We start from the raw sequence: 24,867 nt of genomic DNA, 5'->3' as shown, positions 1-24,867 counted from the left end.
AGTGAACACGGCCTCTACCACCCTACACTGTGATTACTCTGACTTTTTATCTTTGCAGAATGTCCAGTTCCATAAAAAATCCTTATATTCTAATCACACTGAAACGATTATAAAATATTTTGCAACTAATCTAAATAATCACAAAACACAGAATAGGAGCGGGCATCTTGTTTATTGATGCAAGGGAGCGTAAAGTGTTACAAAAAACAGCATTACAGTTTTACAAACTCAGAGGAAATTACAACAGTAAATAAAAAAAAAAAAACTAGGGTTGAAAGAGATGCCTCGAATGGCTCTTGCATAACTTAACAAACCTTAAACAGTGTACTAGCCCCTTGGGGCACCTTACAAGCACGCCTTAAATACTTCAGCAGTATTATGCCACCTAACATACATACTCTTGTGAAACTAACAAAACGTTACAAAATATATATACCCACCCCATAGAAAGTCATTGGAAATTCCTAGGGGAAAGGGGGGGGGGGGGGAGGGGGTCTTAAGAGTCAATATTTCAGACACAAAGTATGAAGCTAAACTGGAATTTCTTGGGGGAATGGGGGATGCAAAACAAAAACCTTTGGTGAAGGGGGGGGGGGGGGGTGGGGGGTATGTATATTTTATGGAACCGGCACATATGAACCCATGACCATTGTACAGTCTGCGTGAAGGCTGGGCCTTCAAGTGGAAGCGAAGTTGGAGTTTACTTTGTTTTGATACAAACCTCATTGCTTTTCATATGTAAATACAAACTAGTTAGCATGATAACATATGACAACATGATATGTTTTCATTCATATCAAAGCAGTGAGGTTTGTAACAAGCAAGGTCAACTCACAGATCCAGCCTCACTTTTACACAATGGCCAGGTCACTGAGTACACAACTGTTAAACTATAAAAAATGACATCAGAGATTAAATTATAATACACAAAAAAACAAAACAATCACTCCAATTCAAGCTGACTTTGCTGGCACCCCTGGTCTCCTGATCAATTCAGCCTCGCTCCAGAAAAACGTGGTTGTCCAGGGCCCTCTGTCTTCCTGCCACTAAAATAATTTATAAGAAGCTGGGCACCACAGCGTCAAGTAACAGGTCACTATGTGTCCACTAGTACTCAAATCCAAGATGGTGGCATGATGGCGAGCTGTTCCCCCGTTTAGTTGAAACTGTGAAATCTGTCTCATTTATTGAGCTTTAAAGACTGGAAAATGCAGAGAAGACTAGTGAAAAGTGAGAGTCCTATCGTTGAAAACTCCTTTCGCCGAAGGCAGTTGACGAGGAGATCCCATGCGGCCTTTACTTGGGTTTTTGTGAACGTTGTGCTTGCGGCGACTTTCTTCGCCGAATTGTAAGTAATTATGCGACTTTATACGGTTATGTCTTAATTAGCTTATTTTACACGGTTGATCAGTTTTAGAATTTCTTTTTTTTTAATAAAGCCGCCGGTAATAAAAAATTGTGCATGATACCGTGCCGAGGTTAATGACAAGCCAGCATGAACAGCACTGATGGTATCCGGTCAACTCGCCTACGTGCAAACTCGCCTACGAACAAACTCGCCTACAACTTGTCAGCTCGCCTACGTAGGCGACTTCTCTTCCTGACATAGGCGAGTTCACTCAAATAATGTATGCCTTTTAAATAACTTTATGTTCTATCTAACTCGTTCTTTAATCCATAAACCTAAACAAGCGTGCTATGTTCTAAATTCGCCTACGTAGGCGAGTTAACCAGTAGGCGTAGGCGAGTTGGCATAGGCGAGTTTGCACGTAGGCGAGTTGACCGGTATTCGCACTGATCAGAGCAAATCAAATGTGTTTTTATACTCTTAAAGCTTTGCTACGTCGAACTTTGAAACGTTTCGTAGTTCTTAGATCTTAGTTTTCTCCTCGCACTTCTGTTTAGTTTGTTTTTCACCTTATTACTAACTCTTAATGGTTCTTGTAATTTCCCTTTTATTTTGAACTTAACGTCAATTGTTTCATCAACAGTGAAACTTGTATGGCCACTTCTTATTGGGACGAACAAATAAAAGCTCAGTAACGTAGTTAATGCAATCCACAGCCTCTTTTATTCGGTGTGGGCAACAGAACGCACATGGATTGAGTTGGATTGAGTTCGCAATTTCTGTGAGTTTGATTGCCAACCAATCAAGCACAACTGAACAGTGGATTGAGTTTGATTGAGTGTAGAAATTGAACTGAATTGAACAAAGTCCCTGGTACATGTATAAGTTCGACTGCTGGTTCAGTTATTGAATGCAAACAGTGTTGCAACTGCATCTTCATAGACTCAAGTTTTTTACCATCAGAAACAAGCTTTCTTTCAATGCAAATACATGTACAGTGGACAATTGAAAGTTTAGTGATCGTCCATCTTTGAGAATTTCAAAATTACAGGCATAATCAAGATAGTTATCACTACTCAATGATTGAGTTGGATTAAGTGTGATTGAGATTCCATTTGATTTCCTTCAATTGCCTGCACTGGGCTTTTAGAAGTTACAAAGTGTCACTTTCTTTAGAAAATAAATTTGCACATTATGTCACCACCGATGACTTTACTGTATTTGAAATTTAAGGGAGTTTGTTAATTGAGAAAAGCAAGCACAAATTGGCAAAGATATATTTTTAATTTGCACTTGGTAACCAATTTTTTATGATAAATTATTTCACCTTCTATAACATACTGTCTGCATATGTGGATAGTTTTTTCTTCACATTGCATGTTCTTCACTTTTGTAAACTTCCATAATTTGTCACTTTTCCGTTAATCTGATTACTTTGGAAAATGACCAGGGCCCGGTTGTTCGAAAGCCGATTAACGCTAATCCACAATTAAAAGTTAAGCGAGGTTTTTATCTCGCTTGTTAGATATGTTTCTAAGAGCTAATTTTACGCTAACCGTAAAGAAAAGTCTAATTCAAAACTGAGGGACAAGAATCTTTTAGAAGAATCTTTCTTGGTTAGTAATTAAACTCGAATCAAAAATCACGTTAATCAAAATCTGAATAACTGGGCCCAGATCTTCATATACTTTAGGAAAGGTTTTGTTAATAAGCTAAATCTTTTGCAAACGTCAAGATTTTTACTTATGGACTTACTGCAGACCTTATAGAACATACTTTGGAGTGACCTTACCATGAATGGTATAGAATGCAGGTTTGCAGGATTTTTTTCTGCAGCTGTAGGGTTTTTTTTTGTGGGTATGCAACACGTTCCCTCCCCCACCAAGCGGAGGGAGTGTGTTGCTTGACAAGCCTAAAGGAAGACTGCGAAGAATACTACACTGTATACAGGACTGCATAGTTTTTTTTTCAGCAGGTGTGCAGGTTAATACTGCAGACGTGCAGATTGTTTCTGTGGGTGTGCAGGTGTTTTTTGCAGGTGTACAAGTTTTTCCTGCACACCTGCTGAAAATTTTCGGAAATACATGTACATTCTGTTTTTACGTGTAGATGTCACTTTGTGATATACTGTACGTGCACCTTAATATTAATTACGCGGATGGCCTGAGGGTAGACCGTGTCTAAAATTGGGCTGGATATCTTTTTTTTTTTCCTTCATGGTAGCTACAAATCTGCACATTAATTTATTCATTAAACCTGGATTGCCATTACATGCTGACGTCCGATCTCACCCCGCAGAAGAATAAATTCTGTGGGGTGAGATCAGACATAAGCATGTAAAGGCGCCACTGGCAGCTGTTATCTAAGTCCATAAATAATTTTTTTTTTTTATCTCACCCACCAACCCAACCAACACATTCAATGTGAAAGACAGATGAAATCAGAGGTAGAGATAGACCACCATACTCAGTGTCTGATCTAGAGCGCGCCATTGTGGGATTGGCGCAGTTTGAGCAAAAATGCCCCTTTCAAATTCGTTGCCTGGGTCATTTTGGCACACTTCAAATGTTGTGGATGCAAGGAATTTGTGATTTCTCCTTGTTCAAAATCTTTTGAAAGCAATATCCCATTTAAAGTTTAGGGAGAATGCAAAAAGGAGAACCCAAATGTAGAGAATCCTATTTGAGTCTGACATAAACAAAACGGCCGTCATACTCCAGGTCCCTGGAAACTAGTATAAATAATTACTATAGGGGGTTTAATTCATTGAAACCCATGTGTTTGTGAGGTGGTGACTGATCAAGCTGAACGAGGTCATGTCAAAACCAAGAAAGATTTCAGCATTTTTTGGCCAAGGTCAACCAGAAAAAAAAACACAGTAACCGATGAAGCTGAGCTTGGAAAAGATCAGGCAAGTGAACCAAAAGCTAAAGTTGCAAAGCGAAACTTTCAAGACACCTGGCTTGAAAAATACAAATGGTTGAAGTAAGATCCACCGAAGGGTATGTTCTGTTCGTGTTGCCAACAATCAGGTAAATCCAATCCTTTCACCAGTGGTTGCATAAACTATAGGACTTCAGCACTAGTTCGCCATATTGAAAGTCAGACCAGCAAAATGCTCTTCAAGAGATCGAAATGGCTGAAAATACATTTGTTAATGAATAAACTGACTTGCTCTTCTCTATAAACAGACTTTAATTAAGTTGTACTAACATTTATTTTGATGATAACAATACTGTACGAAAGTGATTCTATTTAGTGTCCCTTAAAAACCTGAAATGTCCCCCTGAAAATTGTTGACTGGACACATTGTCCCCCTCGATGGAAATCCTAGATCAGACACTGCATACTGGCGGCTACATCCCTTACTCTTTACAAATGGTAACTAGTAAAAGCACTATAGTGAAGAGCCTGTCCAAGGAGTTGTTCCTGTCTGGTTTTTCTGAAATTTATGTGTTGTGTACTTTTTTAGGATCTTTGGTTCTGTTGCAGAATATTTTGAAATTCAACACCCATTGATGTGGTTTGGTGGTAAGTAAAATACTGCTTATAGGAAGGGAGTGCTGTAAATGAAGTGCATGTACATGTGGTTGTAATAAATATATTGGATTGGTTTGATAAGTGTAGTATCAGGTCTTTTCTGGCAGTTAATAAATGTAAAATATAATCGCATATTTATGCAACATCAGCTCCAGTCCAAATCCTATTACAATTTGGGTACAATGGCATGTGCTGTCTAATAACTTGGTTATGACGTGTACACTGTCTTATTACAGTCAACCCAGGTCACGCGTGAACAGTATTTCCAAGAATGAAATGAACATTCGAATTTTTCTTTGTAATGTCCGATGTGTGAATGGAATGTTGGACATTTCTCTGGAAATCGTTCCGAAAAAGACGCATTAACTGAAAAAAAAGATTCAAAATACTTGGGAAACAATTGTTATTCTTGAAATATTCAATTTTGCAATGTAAAGAAAAATTCATAGCTTTATACCGTTAATAAGCTAGGGAAATTTTTTACGGGAACTCTGAAATCTCGTTGGCGATTTTCAAAACTGACATGTAAATTTCAAAACTCCGTTTAAATTTCAAAAATATCGTTCACGCGTGACCTGGGTTGACTGTAATGCTCAAATCATCATTGGCTGTCAATGGGCAATCAGATACAAGAATTTTGTTGCAGTTAGGATGAGGAGAATAATTTTGTTATTGGGGTTTATACGTATAGAGAAACCCCGCTTTACAGACACCTGCTTAATACCGACACCCACCATTATGGACAGTTTTCTTGGTCCTGCTCCATACATTTCCCTTAAAATTAACCCTCTTAATAAGGGCACCCCATAATACAGACACTTTTTCTCATCCCAACTGTGTCTGTAATAACAGAGTTTGACTGTATACAGAAACTTTGATCATACAGCTGTGCTGTAATTATTCCAATTAGAAATACTGTTCTTTTATACATATAAATCTGTGAGACGGACAATAAAGAATTTATCAATAGTTTTATTACATGTTATATAAGTTTGTATGAAAATTGTTGTGGCCAATGTTTCACCTTCACTGCTGGAACATAGCCAATATTTTAGGTTAAATTTTCTTGTCAGAATTTCTCTAAAAACCATGGAGAGCACAAGTTGAACTGTGTGGTCCCAGAAAATAATTATTATTCACTCATGTACACTGTACCTCCCCCAAGGAAGGTCATTAGTATTCTAAAGGGGCAGGGGATCTGTAATTGAAATTTCCAAGGTTGTAGGCAAAGGGATGGAAACCTTTTTTAAGAGGGTTGTGGATATTTTTGTCCAGAACAGCACAATACAATTGTACATTTACCTACTGTACTAAAATGCAATTTTGATTGTTTTTTAGTCTGCCTCCTTGCTTTATGGTTTACCTTTTGCTTCATTGTTGATCTGTACCATTACATGAGACCTGTTCTGGGACAAAACAGTGTTGTGCTGTCACCCGAGCAAAAGAAACTCCTTGGCATTCGACCAACAGGTACACTGTACATACAAAGCTGTTTATTGTGTGTATTACACATAGTACATTATTTGATTTCTTGAGGTAGTTTTTAAAATGTTAAATTGAGTTAATGGAAGCCATGTTTTCTTAGTGGATTGGGTCCAGTTTTCAAACTTTCAAACAAACTGAATCAGTGACATTGATTTAATATAAAACTAGCACTTGTCTAGGTTTCTAAGAGGATAATTTTCCTGTAATTAATTTCAAAATTTCCATGTCAGTGACTCTCGTGAAACGTGACCTTCATCTCTCAAGGCAAGACTCTCAAAACCTTTATCTCGAGACAAGTTGCGTCTCTTGACATTGAGAATCATGTCTCATGAGAAATGAGATGTGACTGGTTACTTACTTTCGAGCAGTACTGTAACAGTGAATAATTATTCATTTGTGTTAAAGACTTGACCTTACATGCAGCTTGGAGACCTGTCATTTATTTTGTGTTGTTTGTTGCTGACATTATTCAAGGGTAATTGCTAATGCACACAGTCACATGGAGCTGATGTGCAAACCAACTTCAATTTGGGAAGTAACCATGACAACCCAGACTATAGGCTTACCAGCAGCACCTGAGGGAATTTTTTGTTTCAAAACTGGTTTGGTAATACACCTTCAATGTATGGGCTGTCTCCTCAGGAGATGGGAGTTGTACATGTTTGTCTGCTATTAATGGCATTAACTTCTCACTTATTATTCTCCATTGCATTTTTCTTGATAATATTAATTCTTAAATTATCCATGGCCACAGATGCCCACATGATTTCTACTTGCTACACACATCCCATCAAAATTCAACACTTTTCTGTGCACAGTAAATTTAAATACTGCGCTATCTTCAACATCAGATCCAATGTGAGTCAATTTTGGATTGAGAATCTTTTATTAACTGCAGTGAGTCATGTTTCAAAAATGATACTTACATGACTTGTAGAATAACGAGGACATGACCAACAGGTTTTGTTTAATCAACAGATTCAGGGTTCAAGCTGGCTCCAGTACACACCCCAACCAGTCATGGAACATCTATATCTCCCACCATCGTCACAACATCATCGCCATCCATTAGTATGACGACAACCATCACTGGTACACCCCCAAGACTCCATGGAACACCTCCTCGTGTGAGTGCAGTGTCCACATTGTTCATAATAATTATATACATACATACATACATACATACATACATACATACATACATACATACATACATACATACATACATACATACATACATACATACATACATACATACATACATACATACATAGTTAATATTGAGAATAAGAATGATGAATTATTTTAGAAAGTGACACAGGCATACTCGGAAAAAAGAAATCTGAGTACTCCTATCAGGAGTCGAACCTAAGACCTTCCGATTACTAGTTCCGATGCTCTACCACTGAGCTACAGGAGACTCGTGGGAGCTAAGGCCATTAAACTAGGTTCATGGGACAAACATCCTGCATACTGCTAGGATTTGAATGTCAAACGTGTTGCATATGAAATAAATGTGATGGTACATTTCCAACCTTTTTTCGGAGTATGCCTGTGTCACTTTCTAGAAAAATTCATCCTTCCCCTTCACTCACCAGGCTGGAAATATTCCATCACATTTATTTCATAGTTAACATTATTTAAACATGCTAAATCAGCAGTCAAGCTAAACATATTTTTTAAAAATTCAGACCCTTTTTTGATCTCGCGTGCGAATCTGGGTAGATTTGAACATGCAAGACCTGGGCTTCATTTTCTTGTGAAAAAAGATAAAAATGTTATTCACTGGCCAAGGTCTGTCTGTATTGGGAAAAACTGTACCCTCTGTATTCAGTATGGCTCAAGGCCTGTACTCAATCTTTAATATTCTTTATCTTTAATTAGCATAATTGCCATTATCAAAGCTAATCCGGCAATGGAGCGGCCAGCGGACACACAATAGATTAAATTATACATGCAGAACATATAAAGAACTAGGTTACATTATTGATTCATAAAGTAATTCAAAAGCTTGGAGGTGTCTTGGATACTCCACTGATAAATTCCGAGTAAGAGCCAGACTTGAAGATGTCAGGTGGTAACGCATTCCATGCTGGGATCATTCTTACATAAAATGAGTGTTTGTAAGGGTCAACTGAAGAGGACGTTAGACTTATCTTAAAGTCATGACTCGTATGGCTGTACGCAGGCATAGAGATAAGCTCGTGGGGGAGGGAGATGTTAACGTGACCTCTGTGTATTTGATAAAACATGCCGATATCACATATGCTACGTCTTAATTGCAGTGAGGGCCAATTTAGGTCCGTGAGCATAGATGATACACTATTATAACGGCTATAATTGTTGTTAACAAACCGCGCTGCACGGCGCTGTACAGACTCAATGCAGTCAATCCCTTTCGTAATGTGTGGAGACCAGGCAACAGTGGCGTATTCAATAATCAGGCGCACTAAGGATAGATAGCAATGTTCTTTAACAGATCTGTCACATGATGAAAGTTCCTCTGAAGGATCCCTAGGACTCTCATGGCCTTCTTTTTGGCCTCAACACACTGCATTTGCCAGCTCAGCGTGCATGTTATGTAGACACCAAGATACTTTTGATAGCAAAGACAACATTCAGAGTTTTTCCTAATATGGACTGGTCTAGGCTCATAAATAACATAATTAATACAGTTGTCTGGAAAAGACTAGAAAAGGGGTATCCCTGTCAGTCCCCTCCCACTTCCCAGGCACAGAGTGCATGTTTTCATTTGATAATAATAATAGTATTATTATTAATAATAATCATGTTTTCAGTCAAACAGCAGCTCTCCTCGATCTCCCTTAACTGGTACTACGCCATCATTTTACAATGAAACTGTCTCAAGTCCGGAGTCTAGGTATGTTTTAAGTCTGATCAATTGAATTTAGAGTTGTTTTCAATTGAGTGTCAAAAGCACAGTAATTCACATTTGCTCTGGTTTTGCTTTACTCTGCTCCATGATTAATTTAAAAATCTTGTTTCCACTTTCTCAACTAATGAAAAGCAAGGCCAAAAGCAATAATTATTGCTGTGACTTGCCCGCATTTGTTTCTCTATCCAGGTGTGTTTCCTTTGAATTCTGATTGGTTCATGGCTCTGTTTGCATCTGTTAGCATAGATCAGAGTAATCGCTTTGGTTTGAGTTTTATGACAGTCAACTGAAACCGCTCTATTTACGATATTAAACATTTCAGAACAACGGCACAACGTTTGAGTTTAGAAGACATGTTTTGGATACTTCAGTATCCATCATCAGTTCAGCTATGTTTATTAATAATACAGTCATGTAATTTGTGACTATTATTTAAATTAGCAGACAACAAGGAAGTGCTAATTTCATATAGACACAAATTTTGTAAGCATCCTTGAACTGGCAATGGATACTGAAGTATCTGAAACTTACGTGTCTTCCAAATTCAAACGTCGTGTCCTTGTTTTGAAATGTTTAATATCTATTCTACTGCTACGAAAATTCGGTAAATTGTGAAATGCTCGTAGCATAGGTCTTCTAAAACTAGACTATAATGTAGGTAACGGGCGAAGAAAAATGATAGTAAGTAATAACATTGTGATTTTGAAAACAGTAGGTCGAAGAACAATGCTGGCTTAACATCTTGGGGAATGATGAAAATGTAATAAAATTGAAATTATTGTATTGTTTTGTATCGTATCAACTATCTATCATATCGTATCGTACTGTATCGTATCATATCGTATCGTACCGTGTCGTATCGTATTGCATTGTGTTGTGTTGTGTTGTGTGTCTGAAGCTCAGGGAAAAGTGATACAGTTAACAGGATCTAATTTCAACTTCAATGCGTACAATGTACAAAGATTAATATGTAATGTGTCTTTAAATTTTCAGGTCTCGGCATTCATCTCCTGGCAGATCCCCCTGTAAGTTTTCAAAAGTGTTAGATCATCAAAATCAAGTAAAAAGTGCATTGAGAAACATTCCGAATATGTTAAGCCTGGTAAATAAATGAGAATGATGTATTAACTAGTGAATGACACAGGCATGCTCGGAAAAAAAACTCTGAGTGCTCCTATCAGGAGTCGAACCTGTTGTAGTGATGTTGTAATGATATTTTTTATTGTTTTCATTAGTTCCATCTAGCGACTGTATGACAGATCTGAACTCACTCACTCAGTACTTTAGAGAGCAAGACGAAGAAGAGGAACGATTGCATAGAGGTGCTAAGTTACTTAATTTAAGGACGGTGCCTACTCTTTCTACTGCGCATACGTTCTGCGCATCTCGAGATACTCGGGTTTCTTATGGGTGGTACCTACTAATACAGGGATATTTTAAAACGATGCGGCGAAAGCAGAACTTAGCAAGTGCTCTTGGTATCCACAAAGAAAATTTGGGGTAGCCATACATTTTTCAGTGATAATAAACCTTCAATTTAGAAAAAAAATGCCATACATTGCTTTGTATTTCACTGCTTTTATGGATCATTGTTGCTTTATTATTATCTGAAAAATGCGTGGTTACCCCGATTTCCTTTTTGGATTCCAAGAGCCCTGACTAAAATCTGTTTTTCCCGCATAGTGATAAACCGCGCAAAAATACTTCTGTTTTAGTAGGCACTGTCCTTAATGATTTTTAAAACTGTCATTTTTACAGAATTGAAAGGAGATTGGGGGGGGGGGGGGGGATAGTAAGACAGGTTGACAAGACAAAGTTTATTCCTTAAGGTGGCCGAACATAGTTTGCGTGCGCTTTACAGATTCTGTTAGTGATGCTATTAAGCGCGCTAGGGTTGTGGTACGCAAATACGGCGGTCGATAAAGTGATCCCTCAATTTTACATGAAATGAATAATAAAGTTAAGTTGTGGTCCTAACAAAAAAATCATTCACCAAGACCTTTTGCATGCTTTTCGTCTTTGCCATGAAAGCCAATTAAAGCCACTCATGCGCATTTGGTTGTTTTCGTGGAAATGAACTGTTTTCTGAGGAACCGCTCATTAGAATTTCGTGACATTTGGCATGAAAATAGTTCCCTAAAAGCGTAACTCGCCTACAAAGAGAAATCTAAATCTAACAGAGGGTATCTTCACAAAACATTACAATGCAAAATCAATATTTACAGGAGATCTCTCTGTTAAAATTACATGAAAGCAGTGCAACCGTGTCAGTGTTTTGTGAGTTTTTCTGGATACAAAAAATGGAAAAAATCTAATGAGTAGATTTTCTAAAAATAAAGGAAACCTACTATTTATGGACGTTTAATAGTTCGCTGCGTTGCCATGGAAACGGCACTTAGTTCAACAAGACGTACAAAAATACATTCCTTCTTAGTTAGTCTTACACCATACCAATTTTGGGCGTCCAGAAGTACGTAGTTTCCAAATAACGTCTTCTAACCCCTATACACTAAAAAATTGTATTCGGCCACCTTAAGCCTCTAGGCTGTCACTGAATGTCTCGTTTAAATTTTGAGGCTCGTGTGGCACAGACCCACCCCACCCCAGCAAGTCGTGTAGCCTTTCAGCCCCACCCCTTGGAGTCTCATCAGAAACTGAAAATTCTACTGTTTCAATTACGCTTTCTGTAACCGTTTTCATCGAATACATGTGGACGGCAGGCAAAAACGATAAATAAAACTTTTACGTTTTGAAATGATAACGGGAAGGTGTGGACAGGCAAATACGATTCAAAAACACTTCGTGTGGAGAGAGAAATTTTCAAAAACTGGAAAAAAATTGGCTTTCAAATGCAAACGAATGCGTTTGGACGGGTTGTAAATTGGACTTTTCGATAATAATAATTCTAATGATGATGATGATGATGATGATGATGATGATGATGATGATCATAATAATATGATAATAATAATATGATTAATAATGTGATTATTATATGATGATTATATTCTATTTAACTCCTAGGCTCACAGGTTACGCTGTGCGCACTGTGCAGCTTTTTAACTTATTTTAGCATCCAGTTGAGAACTCTGCTATAATAACAACAACAATAATATTTATCGAGGGGGATCCTTAAGTCGTTAATTCTTCCTTTCTTTTCGCTTTAATTCCCGGCCAGTTTCATCACCAGATGCTCTGTCTATTGGAAGAAGTCAGTCATATTGGTCTGGATACAGATATGACTTTACGCCTCCTTTGAATGTGTACAGAATAGCAAGAAGGTAATGTACATTGTTTCAATTGAAACTATTTTGAATCAAATCTAAAACAATAAAATTAAGCTTATAAAAACTTTCTAAAATCTAAATTTACGGCAACCTTCTGCAGCCTTCGTCAGAGTTTTCCAAACTCTGTTCGGGAATAAGTACTGATTTCGGGCCATTCTGCCCGATGGAAACAGTGTCGTTTGTATAATGTACGGTTCTAATTAACCGCTTGTCCCCAGGGATGCTGCCATAGGTAAATAAACCTGCGAAAAATGTATATGCTCGTGAACGGAATTGTGGTCTTGGATGGAATGTAAAGTTTCCAGAAAAAGTTGTTCTTGCCTTTTGTTCACGTTTCTTTCTAGAATTTTGACGTAGACTGGGTGAATGTCGTGATCCGTTGTTTTGGCTTTGTGTCTAAATACGCCTTCATTATATCTTTTGTAAAGATTTGATTAACTGTCCTTGTGGCTTATTAATTTTTCTTCTAGTATCTCAGTGGAGGTTGGCTATGAGAGACGTGGCGTTTATTTGTTTTTGGCATAACATGTGCCCCTTTTTCGATGTACATGTAGTTCTCGGTGATAAAAATCGGATGAAACACTCTTCCTCGTTGTTTGATATATCACGTCAACTGAGTGCGAGAAACAAAAACCAATGTAATTACTCTGGCCAATCACAAAAGGTGCAAACAGCGTAATGAACCAATCAGAACTCGAAGCAAATACATGAGACCGGCGCCAAGCGCGGGAAAACTCGTACTTCTCATTGGTTTTGAAAGTGGCGCGAGTTTTGGTAACCAATCACAGAGCGGAGAAAGCAAAACCAATGCAAACACGAAATTACTTTCGACACTCAATTGAAAACCATTTTATTGGAGCCAAATCGTATAATGAATGATTATGTATGAGTCTTTCTCTTACATTGCAGGTCTCCTGATTTGAGTTCTTCTCGCGATGACGATGACACTGGGTACAACAGCACAAAAGCTGATGAGGTGATTTATTGATTCATTATTAATCGTGATTATTTTAGTTATTTTCAGAGTTATTTTTGTAGTAATCAAAATTTACAAACAGCGTTCCATAATTTTTAATTTCCTACATGTACCTGTCTTATGTTTGTCTAGTCTGCGATTAATTTTACTTGCCTTCTCTTTACATAGCGCTTTCATTTCACCACATACAGTTCTTTGAATAGACCCTTCTCCAAAATGGTGGCAACAGATTTGAATGAGTTAAAATTGAGCTTAATGAAAAACTGATACCAGCACTGGAAAGAGCACCTTTACTTTAGTAACCTTGCAAAGTTTCAGCATATAAGGTGTTATATCAGCTTAGGAAATGTAAGATGAAATTTGACAAATTTACAGACGTTTGTATGACTGGGGGACGGGGTATTACACCTGATAAGAAAAGTGCTCTTTCTTGTGCTGGTATACGTTTTTAATTTTAACTTATTTGAATTTTTGGCCGCCATTTTGGAGAAGAGTCCATTGCAAGAAAACTGCTTCCCATATTACATGGCCTTTACAGCAACTTAAAAAAGAGAAAAAGTCTGAATGTAACACCAACCTGGCTAGCTGAAGGAATTCTTCATACAGTGGCAAAGTTTGAGTGATGAAGCAACGCAACCACTTGCCTTGTCGGCCGAGGCGGCCTGCACCGTTTGCAACGTCTTGCATGGTTGGTCGAAAGGACAAAAAAACGAAGAACAGAACAATGTCCCAGCCCTAAAAAGCAATGCAGCTGCAGGTTATCGGGGTCCAGTGAAAATAGAGCTTTTGAAGAGTGCAGGTCTGCTGTGTTGGTTTCCCGTCCCCTTTTCTCCTTTCTCTCTTGTTTTTTAGCTCTGCAACACTACACAAACCTTTGGGCCATCTTTCACACACTGGTGTATGTAACACAAATTCTTACTTATTTATGGATTGTTGAATTCCCTAGATTTGGACGAAATTTTCTGTAACCAGAGCAGACTTGGACTATTGGACAGAAAACTGCAGAAAGGTAGGCTTGTTGGAAATGAGGTTTATGTTCAAATCTTTCATTAAAATATACTGTGCGACTCATGTATCGAGAGACACGATTCTTGTATTGAGCGAGACGATTCTTGAATCGAGAGACGCTTATTGTATTGAGAGGCGTGATTCTTGTATTGAGAAACGCGGTTCTTGTGTTAAGAAACTCAATTCTTGTATTGAGAAACGCGATTCTTGTGTTAACAAACGCGATTCTTTTGTTTAGAAACACGATTCTTGTGTTGAGAAACGCGATTCTTGAATTGAGAAACGCGATTCTTGTGTTGAGAAACACGATTCTTGTGTTAAGAAACACGATTCTTGTGTTGAGAGGCACAATTCTTGTATTAAGAAACGCAATTCTTGTGTTAAGAAACGCGATTTTTGTGTTGAGAAACGCGATTCTTGTATTGAGAGGCACGATTCTTGTGTTGAGAAACGCGATTCTTGTATTGAGAGGCGCGATTCTTGTATTGAGAGACGCGATTCTTGTGTTGAGAGACGCGATTCTTGTATTGAGAAACGCGATTCTTGTGTTAACAAACGCGATTCTTGTGTTTAGAAACACGATTCTTGTGTTGAGAAACGCGATTCTTGAATTGAGAAACGCGATTCTTGTGTTGAGAAACACGATTCTTGTGTTAAGAAACACGATTCTTGTGTTGAGAGGCACAATTCTTGTGTTAAGAAACACGATTCTTGTGTTGAGAGGCACAATTCTTGTATTAAGAAACGCAATTCTTGTGTTAAGAAACGCGATTTTTGTGTTGAGAAACGCGATTCTTGTGTTGAGAAACACGATTCTTGTGTAAGAAACACGATTCTTGTGTTGAGAGGCACAATTCTTGTATTAAGAAAAGCAATTCTTGTGTTAAGAAACGCGATTTTTGTGTTGAGAAACGCGATTCTTGTATTGAGAGGTACGATTCTTGTGTTGAGAAACGCGATTCTTGTATTGAGAGACGCGATTCTTGTGTTGAGAGACGCGATTCTTGTGTTGAGAAACGCGATTTTTGTGTTGAGAAACGCGATTCTTGTGTTAAGAAACGCGATTCTTGTGTTGAGAGACGCGATTGTTGTGTTAAGAAACGCGATTCTTGTGTTGAGAAACACGATTCTTGTGTTGAGAAACGCGATTCTTGTATTGAGAAACGCGATTCTTGTGTTGAGAAACACGATTCTTGTGTTAAGAAACACGATTCTTGTGTTGAGAGGCACAATTCTTGTATTAAGAAAAGCAATTCTTGTGTTAAGAAACGCGATTTTTGTGTTGAGAAACGCGATTCTTGTATTGAGAGGCACGATTCTTGTGTTGAGAGACGCGATTCTTGTATTGAGAAACGCGATTCTTGTGTGAAGAAACGCGATTCTTGTGTTAAGAAACGCGATTCTTGTGTTGAGAGACGCGATTCTTATATTAAGAAACGCAATTTTTGTGTTAAGAAACGCGATTCTTGTGTTGAGAAGCGCGATTCTTGTGTTGAGAGACGCGATTCTTGTATTCTTGTGTTAAGAAACGCAATTCTTATGTTGAGAGACGCGATTTTTCTATTGAGAAACGCGTTTCTTGTTTTGAGAAACGCGATTCTTATGTTAAGAGACGCGATTCTTGTATTGAGAGATGAGATTCTTGTATTGAGAGATACCAATCTTTGAAGAGAATTGGTTTTTGTATTCAGTGGGTCGATTCTTGTATCAAGATGTGATCCATGTATGGCAGGAATGGTATTCTTGTATGAAGAGAAGCGGTTTTTGCATTGAGATTCCATTCTTTTACCATGATGCGATTCTTGTATGCTGGGAAGGTATTCTTGAGGAGAGGTGGTTTTCGTATAAAGATATGGGTTCTTGTATCTAGTGCTTCATCCTTGTTTCAAGAGATGTGAGTCTTGTCCTGATGGAGAGATGTATCCGTAGGTTTGATAGCTGCAGTATTTTCCTCAACACTGATTTTTGGTTTCTTTACAGTGGCTTTGTCAAACGATATTGGTTCGACTTGTGGAACAAATTGAATCAGTGAATGAGACCCTGTGCAGAATCGGCTGTTCTGAGCTTCAGTTGGGAAGTGAGTAGAGATTTAAAGACTTTTTATGGGTCATCGTTTACTGGGTAGCCTGCGAAGTAAGCGTTTTGATTTTCCGTGGAGTTTTCTGCTTTCCGTATTTTGGATGCGCGCGAAATGAGGCGAGATTAAAAAAAGTAAGTTGGAGGGGAGGACAGAGGAAGGTTTTCTTCCTCTTCTCTCCCCTCCCCCTCCTCCGTTTTTTTCGTTCTCGTCCCAATTTCCGCGCGGTCAAACAGCGAAAGACGCACCAACCGGAAATGCTTGCTGGGCAGGTTATTTACTGGGTAATTGCTGTTGCTGTAGATGCGTTTAATTATGAAAATAGTTAGTGAACCGTTTTGAGGAAAAGGTTATGTAACTAAGGGTGAAGTAAGCGGCTAAACTGAAGCACATCCAATTAGTTTTAATTTTCTAGCTCGTGAGTCCAACAGAAAAATCAAAACTTTTGCTTCAATTGGTCAGAGTAAGTTGACTGTTAACTGTACTCCTCCTAGAGGTAGGACCAGGCAATTGGCGGGCGGGGGGGGGGCAGGAAAGTAGGAACAACAACAACAACAGTAACATGCAACAAGTTGTAATGGACAGCATCTTCAAAGCAAAAGCAAACAAGTCCACAACCTACAATAGTTATCACTTAATTAAACGCACCTACTACTACTAACTACTCATTTCGTTTGCTTGTTTGTTTTTTTATTTATTTTTATTTCTTTTTTCAGCTATTAGTCTAAGTGCTGCTCGCCAGGTAGCAGTGACCAAGGCAGACCAGGTGCCCACACTAAGATCCATTATTCCATATCTTGAAGCTTCTAACAACCAAGAATACCTGGTTCAGCGTCTCTCAGGTGCGACACAGTTTATCGTAAAGTTCTGAAAAAAAAATGAACCCCTAAAAGGCAAAAGCAAAAACAAAATTGGAAACAAAATAGATGTGTTGCTACTGTACTTTTCCTACCTTTTGCGTAAAATTAGCTTTTCTAAACATCTTTAACGAGCGAGACTTTTGACTATGAGAAGTCCCTTATTTCCTTAGGGATAGCAAAGCGAGCAAACCTCGCGAGGACGCGCGAAAATTGCTTCCCGCGAGGAGACGCGAGACAATTTTCGCGCGTGCTCGCGAGACTTAACACTTCGAGCAGTCCCTTATTTTTCTTAGGGATAGCAAAGTAAGCAAACCACACCCGCGCGCGCGAAAATATGCTTCCTGCGAGGAGACGTGAGGCAATTTTCGCGCGCGCGCGTGGTTTGCTTGCTTTGCTTTCCCTAAGGAAATAAGGGACAGCTCGTAGTCTAGCTAAACTACTACAGTGGTTAACTTTTAATCGTGGATTAGTGTTAATCGTCTTTCGAGGGACCGGACCCAGGTATACTATGTAAATGGGTACCGTGGAGAAATGCTATCTCAAGGTAACCCTGCGAAGGAACAGCATAATGTCTGGGGGTGGGGTGGGGATGGTAACACTCGTAGTCGCTTAATGCTACAGAAACCGGGTTAAGCTCTGGCCGTGTTTGGTCATTTAGGTCCGAAGAACATCTTTATCTTTTCCACCACAGAAAGGCAACTTCCTTACGTGTTGTATACTATCACTGCATTACAGAGCTTGCCCAAGGTGGCTGCATGGGTTTGTACCGTTGGAATTCTGGCGGACAGTACAGAGGCAAGCTATGGGAGCAAGATCTCTTAGCTGACTCACAGGTGTGTTTGAATCTCTTTCCCTTCGCAAATTCCAATTTGAGCTGGAAATAGTGGATGAAAGAGCCGCTCTGTGAAAGCCACTGAAATTCCCACTCCTACCCACTTACTATTATTGTCATGAAATTCACTTCTTCGGGATGAAATTGGGAAAAATATGCTTAACCTAAAGGTAGTAACAAACTTTGCTGCTAAAATTATTTAGTTGACTATCCAAACGAGAAGTCAAATCGTCCGCGTGTTCTCTTACAGGTCGTAAATTAACTATTAAAAAAAAGCCATAACAGTGATCAGAATCAAATTTCTCCTTGTGATATCAATGCTTATTCAACCCCTGAGGTCATGAGAATTAAGGATATGATCACCCAAGAATTTTCTCGATATTTTAATAACTTCTCCCCAGTACTTTTATAAGAAAAGTATGGGGACAAGGTAGAAAAATTTGTTCTTTGATGTTAGGTGTTAAAGGGTTAACGAGGCGTATTGACGATTATAGTCACCAACAAAATTTACCAGAATCTGACCGGCTTAAATTCATCTTGAACACATGACTTGACTGTGTGTATCCTTGGAGAGAAAGTATTGCGCAATTGCGGGTTCATCCGGTGAAAATACCTACAGAGATAGAACTCGTACGCAAAGTACCTCGCATTTATTTTTCTAATCCATTGGCAAACAGCTTGGTTTCGTTGTATTTGTATCTTGTGTCTTTATTTGCATATTTGTGAGCTGGAAAATTCGAAATGTTAGTTCCAACATGTCGGGAATAACTTTATTAGTGAACAATCAAAAAGCATCATAGGTCTTCTGTAACGGGACTCTCGGTTTGATAGTTTCCCTCGCAAATTTGATGTTCTTAAAATTATAAGCAACAGCGACAAGCCGATAGTCCCTCGACAGAAACACTCTATTGCTTAAATAGGTAGTTATGTTATAGTAAGCAATTTTTAAGTAATACTATCAGTTGTAAAACTTTCAGTTTGACAACAACTTTCATCCATCCTTTTCTCATCCAAGAACATCGTTAATTTGACCAGCCTTGTATTCCGATTTTTATGGTGTGTTTCGCACCAGGATTAAGAAAACACAAACCTTTGAATTTTTGCAGTTGCTTCTACACATGTTTTGTACATACATGGATTCTCGGCTTCCTGCAGACCCCTCATTCCCGGATGGAAGAACATTCACTGGACTCCACTTCCTCAAGACACCCGACAAACCAAGTAAGATGGCACAAGTTTGATATAGGGCCCTGCCTATGACGTCATTTTATGGTCTATAAGAGTATAGACCATAGAAAACTGCTGTCGATTTTTTAATTGGTAACCATTTACATCTTGTATTTGTCAGGTGATTTAACAGTGCAAATGTTTTTATTAAGCGCTGTTTCACCGTTTGTTTAACCTGTTCAGAAGAAAAGACGGCTTTGAAGAGGCTACTGTTTGGGTGAAACAGCCGGTTCAGAACTGCTGGGTTGAGATACTAACATTTCGGTAGTGCAGTGTTAGAGCATCACTAAACAATATGGTTAAGAGCGGTGCCTACTAACAAAGAAGTATTTTTGCGCAATTTATGACTATGCAGGGAAAGCAGATCTTAGCAAGGGCTATTGGAATCCAGAAAGAAAATTGGGGGCAACCACGCATTTTTCAGAGATAATTAAGCAACAATTATATTCTAAAAAACAGTAAAGTACAAAGCAGCGTATGACGTTTTTTTCCAAATTGAAGCCTTGTTATCTCTGAAAAATGCATGGTTACCCCTACATGTAATTTTCGTTTTGGATGCTAAGGGCACTTGCTAAGTTCTGCTTTCTCCGCATAGTTTTAAACCGCGCAAAAATATCCCTGTATTAGTAGGCACCACACATAGGAAACCCGAGTATCTCGAGATGGGCAGAACGTATGCGCAGTAACAAAAGTAGGCACCGTCCTTAAAGGTAAGGTTATCTTGTAGCGGCCAGGAAAAAACTTACTCCTGTCAACTGATGATAATAATATATATATTTTTTAAGCTGGCATGACGCCCTCGGCTTCTCTGCAGGTTAACAATGTTAAACGTCATATGAGATCCTTTGTGTTGCAGATGCGCGAAAGAGTGATTTGTGCATTTATCAGTCGCGTCTTCATCCACCTCACTTTAAGGTAAATGATAGCTGATAAGACAAGCTTACAATCCCCTATTTTCGTTTGTGATAATCAAGATAGCACGCTTCGATTGAACGGTCATCATTTTGCATTGTCATGTTGAGCGCAACCTAGCCTGTGAACAGGCTCCCAAGTGGGATATAGGGCGAAAAGAAAACTCGGCGAGCTGGGCGAGCGGAGCGATTTTTGTCTTCGCCCTAGACCCCACTTGGGAGCCTGTTCACAGGCTTAGCGCAACCTGCGGAGGGCGCCAAAACTACCAAGTACCTGTTTCTGTCATCTCGATACCCATACCCACCCCACTTAGTAGTTGTAATCATCTTCCTCAGGTTGTGGTCAACGTAACAAAGCAAGATGGCAGTCGTTCACACGTAATGTTTATTTTTAATGCTGACTAATACTTTGCGAAAAAAAAAAAAAGATACTCAGATACCGCCTCTACCTCAGCCCTAAAGGAAGTTCTATTGAAAAACAATACGCAAAAGTATGCCGTCTTGTTTTATATAATGCCCCTCTCAATGAACAAGATGTGGCGAAACGTGAATGGAGACCTAACTTTGGATGTTGTTATTGATTGTAAGTTTGCAACTTCTCTTTCATAGGTTATCATTGAAGATGAAGTATATGACATGCCAAAGGTACGCAGGATGTATTACAGTCAGTGAACATCCGAATTTCTCTTTGTAACGTCCGGCATTTGAATGGAATGTTGATCATTTCTCTGGAAACCTTTCTGAAAAAGGCATTCATGCTGTAATTTCTAAAAAAAATCATAGCTTTATACCGTCAATAAACTAGGGAAATTTCTACGGGAACTCTGAACTCTCGTTGGCGATGTTCAAAACTGACATGTAAATTTCAAAACTCTGTTCAAATTTCAAAAATAATGGTCACGCGTGATGTGGATTGACTGTAATTTGATTCCCTGTTGGTTGGTTGATCTTATTCCACGTCAAATTCTCGATTCTCCTTTTCTTCCTCTTTTTGTACGTATCCTGATGTGCTTACACGGCTCTTTTTAAACCTTTTGTCGGTAATAGTTATCAGCGTTTAATTTCTCCCAACAATGTTACTTCCCTGGTCAGACATACCGGTCATGAGAACAAAGATAATGACCACCAAAGATGAACTGTGTCGATGTCTAAACAAAATCTCCCAACTAGAACCACAAGAAACATATTGAGAAAAATGAAGAGAATTTGCATGTTGATTTTGGGGTTCAAAGAGTTAGTCATTGACCTTTTAACTACCGGAGTCTGCCTCCAGCTAAGCAATTAATGTAGCTTTAACTTTTGAGTCTGTGGATGAAATCCTAAAGTGTGACCATTGAAATGGGAGCTACTGAGCAGTACTTTCCTGTGGTGCTGTTTATTATGCTCTACAAGGTGATTCTAACTGTTGAGTCTATGCATGAAATGGTAGTTTGACCATTCGTCGCCTTTCGTAATGCTGTTACGCAAGGTGGTTCGACTCTTGTGTCTGTGGATGAAATCGCATGATGTCCATGATGTTAATATTCAGATGAAAGGTATTCCACAATATTTTCCTGTGATGCCGCTTGTCGTACTGCAAAAAGTCGAGGTTGCTATATACGTATAACTGGAAATGTTCGCGGCAATGAAAATACGAAAATGATGGAGGAGGGGGTGTGTGCCAGTTAATGTTTCTAGTGGATACTTCAAAGCCTTTAATTTTTGTTTCATTTTTCTCATTTCAGGGACAAAATAATCTGTTTCATACAATAGTTTTCTTTCTTCATCACGTGAAAACCAAGCACTATGGCATGTTAGGGTGAGTTGTGTCGCTTGTTTTGTTATTTAAAGGAAGAATAAGAATAAGAATAAAATTTAGCGAAACCATTGTTACCGTATATCTGGGCGATTAAAGCAATCTCAAGTAATAAAATGAACCAATCAGAATTTTAACTAAAATTATGCAACCGCCAACCGCTGTCGCAACCAGTGCTAAGAGCGGGAAAATCAAACTGATCAGTGCCAAGTGCGGGAAAACATGCAACCAGTGCCAAGCGCGGGAAAACAAGCAACTGGTGCCAAGCGCAGGAAAAGAGGCAACCAGTGTCAAGCGCGAGAAAACAGGTAGCCAGCGCCAAGCGCGGGAAAACAGGCAACCAGTGCCAAGCGCGGGAAAACAGACAACCGGTGCCAAGCGCGGGAAAACAGGCAACCAGTACCAAGCGCGGGAAAAGAGGCAACCGGTGCCAAACGCGGGAAAACAGGCAACCAGTGCCAAGTGCGGGAAAACATGCCACCGGTGCCAAGCGTGGGAAAACAAGCAACCGGTGCCAAGCGCGGAAAATCAAGCAACCTATGCCAAGCGCGGAACAATAGGCAACCAGTGCCAAGCGCTGGAAAATAGGCAACCAGTATCAAGCGAGGGAAAACATGCAACCGGTGCCAAGCGCGGGAAAACAGGCAAGTGGTGCCACGCGCGGGAAAATAGGCAACCAGTGCCAGGCGCGGGAAGACAGGCAATCGGTGCCAAGCGCGGGAAAACAGGCAACCGGTGCCAAGCGCGGGAAAATTGGCAACCATCACCAAGCGCGGGAAAATAGGCACCCAGTGCAAGCGCGGGAAAACAGGCAATTTTGCTGCTGGTTGTAAAAAGACAGCACATCTACCGTGACTGTATGCTTAGCTCATAACCCAATTCTTTTATTTATTTTTTTTTCAGACGAGTTAACTTGGGCTTGTCAGGCGTAAATATTCTTTGTATCCTGAACAAGAAATGAAATGTTCACCGCTCACCAGCAAGTTGCACAACAAGAAGGAAAGAACTTCGGTCCAGCTGTTGCCCTCTCCTGTCAAGTTATTTGACGTTGCGTGACGCCTGATATGAAACGAGGAGATTTGAACCTGTTTCTTTTCATTGCTCTTTGTTTTAACTTTCAATCTTGGGTTTCAATTTCCATTTGAGTTGACATTTTTTTCGTTTCTGAAACGGCAAAATATGAGTTACAAGAAGGTAGATTTTTAAATTGACATCCCTATACATCTTCAACTTTCGGAAGATACGCGTTCAGTTATACAGACGGCAATGGAATGCCGTGAAAAGAACTTTGTTAAATACAAATGTGTTCCATTTTAACAAGTCATCGACCAGTTTTTTTTTTTTTTTCAAGAACGATCACAGCATTTTGTAAATAACTTTATTTTTTTCCCTATGTCTTCAGTATTACTTTTTCCAAAATACAATAAATTTCAAAATTTTAGTACATTTGTCCTGCCTGGTGTTTGGTGATTCTAACTATTCAGAGTATAAGCAATTCATGTTAAGGTACCATATAGTCACCCACATAACCTTAACCCTAACCCTAACCCTCCATATAGTCACCCTTACCTTACCATGAATTAGTGTATATGCTTAAATTTCTGTAAAGTCACCACGTTCATGTCGTTTTCGCAAAGATAGCGTTAACTTTGAAAAAGATGATCTGGTAGGGATACTGTGTGTCATCAGTATTCCCGATCCCTAAAGTTTTAATTTTAGTGTAGTGGGAATGTTTGTTTGTTTGTTTGTTTATCGTTTTTGTGCGTGTTTGTCATTTAATATTAACCTCGCTACGCTCGGGCCTTCGACCCTCGCCTCGCGAGGAATGACTGCAGTTGCCGTTTTGTACCGTACATGTAATAAAACAATTACAAATTCCAAGTCGTAAATCACCGTACAAACCAACTATTCTTGTTATAATTGTGATATATGACGTCGTGAACAATATGCTCATATGACTCATCTGTTTTCATAATAAAGAGCAATTTGAACCTCATTTTCAGTTTCTAAGGCAAGAAACTTGAAAGCAAGCTAGTCACTTCTTTATCAGCAACAGTGAATAGACCAACGGTTTGAGGTAAGTACAACTATAGAATGTTATTTGTTTTAGTCTGAGTCTAGTGAATGGCCTGTATAATGAGTTCAGGACCACCTATGCATCGAAAACATTTAAAGCAAAATAGTTCAAACGTTTCACCTGTCTTCCCTGGTCATTTTGTGGCCTTTTAATTTATTTCTATGAGATAATTCAGTTTAATCTGTTGGGTGCTTTAGTTGAAATTTAATTGAAGAAAGCTTGAGGTAACGAAATCTTATTTTAAGAATTTAAGAGCTGTTTCTGGCCAACCTAAAACGTTTTAGCATACTTTCAAATTTTCCGAACGAGATATTTGCCTATTCGAAAAGTGTAACGAAATTTTGAGCTGATATCTGTTAAAGAAACCGCTTTAGATTTTCTTTCAAACTTAATTCGAAGGCGATTCTCGGCTGCCTTCTGAACAGATATTATGAACCGATGGTACCCTTCTAATTTAACAGTTTTACATTAGAAGGATTGATGTGTGTTTACGACAAACTCTGCCATTTATTAAGTTTATGGGCCCACTCTTTGCTTTCTTTTGTTAT

General features: G+C 38.9%; 1 protein-coding gene and 1 long non-coding RNA gene across 2 annotated transcripts in view; one reads left to right on the top strand and one right to left on the bottom strand.

The window, feature by feature from the left end:
• Window positions 1–22,154, bottom strand: part of LOC146475218 (uncharacterized) — a 130,465-nt gene extending 108,311 nt beyond the window's left edge. The window contains exon 1 of the long non-coding RNA XR_014866002.1: window positions 21,745–22,154. This is a non-coding gene — a long non-coding RNA (uncharacterized LOC146475218). The remainder of the gene's footprint in view (window positions 1–21,744) is intronic.
• Window positions 1,099–23,688, top strand: LOC146475217 (transmembrane protein 209-like). The gene is made up of 18 exons (XM_085116170.1): window positions 1,099–1,348; window positions 4,821–4,879; window positions 6,227–6,358; window positions 7,352–7,500; window positions 9,172–9,254; window positions 10,263–10,294; window positions 10,505–10,591; window positions 12,448–12,550; window positions 13,466–13,532; window positions 14,479–14,541; window positions 16,521–16,617; window positions 17,334–17,459; window positions 18,213–18,310; window positions 19,416–19,530; window positions 20,393–20,451; window positions 21,057–21,092; window positions 22,172–22,245; window positions 23,146–23,688. The coding sequence occupies exons 1-18, from the start codon at window positions 1,209–1,211 to the stop codon at window positions 23,201–23,203; spliced, it is 1,578 nt and encodes a 525-aa protein (XP_084972296.1). The 5' UTR covers window positions 1,099–1,208; the 3' UTR covers window positions 23,204–23,688.
• Window positions 23,689–24,867: the final 1,179 nt, after the last annotated feature.

This window comes from Pavona decussata, unplaced genomic scaffold, assembly GCF_977016875.1.
Source record: "Pavona decussata unplaced genomic scaffold, jaPavDecu1.1 SCAFFOLD_85, whole genome shotgun sequence".
NCBI classification, from domain to species: Eukaryota; Metazoa; Cnidaria; class Anthozoa; order Scleractinia; family Agariciidae; genus Pavona; species Pavona decussata.
This window is presented reverse-complemented; position numbering and strand designations above follow the sequence as displayed.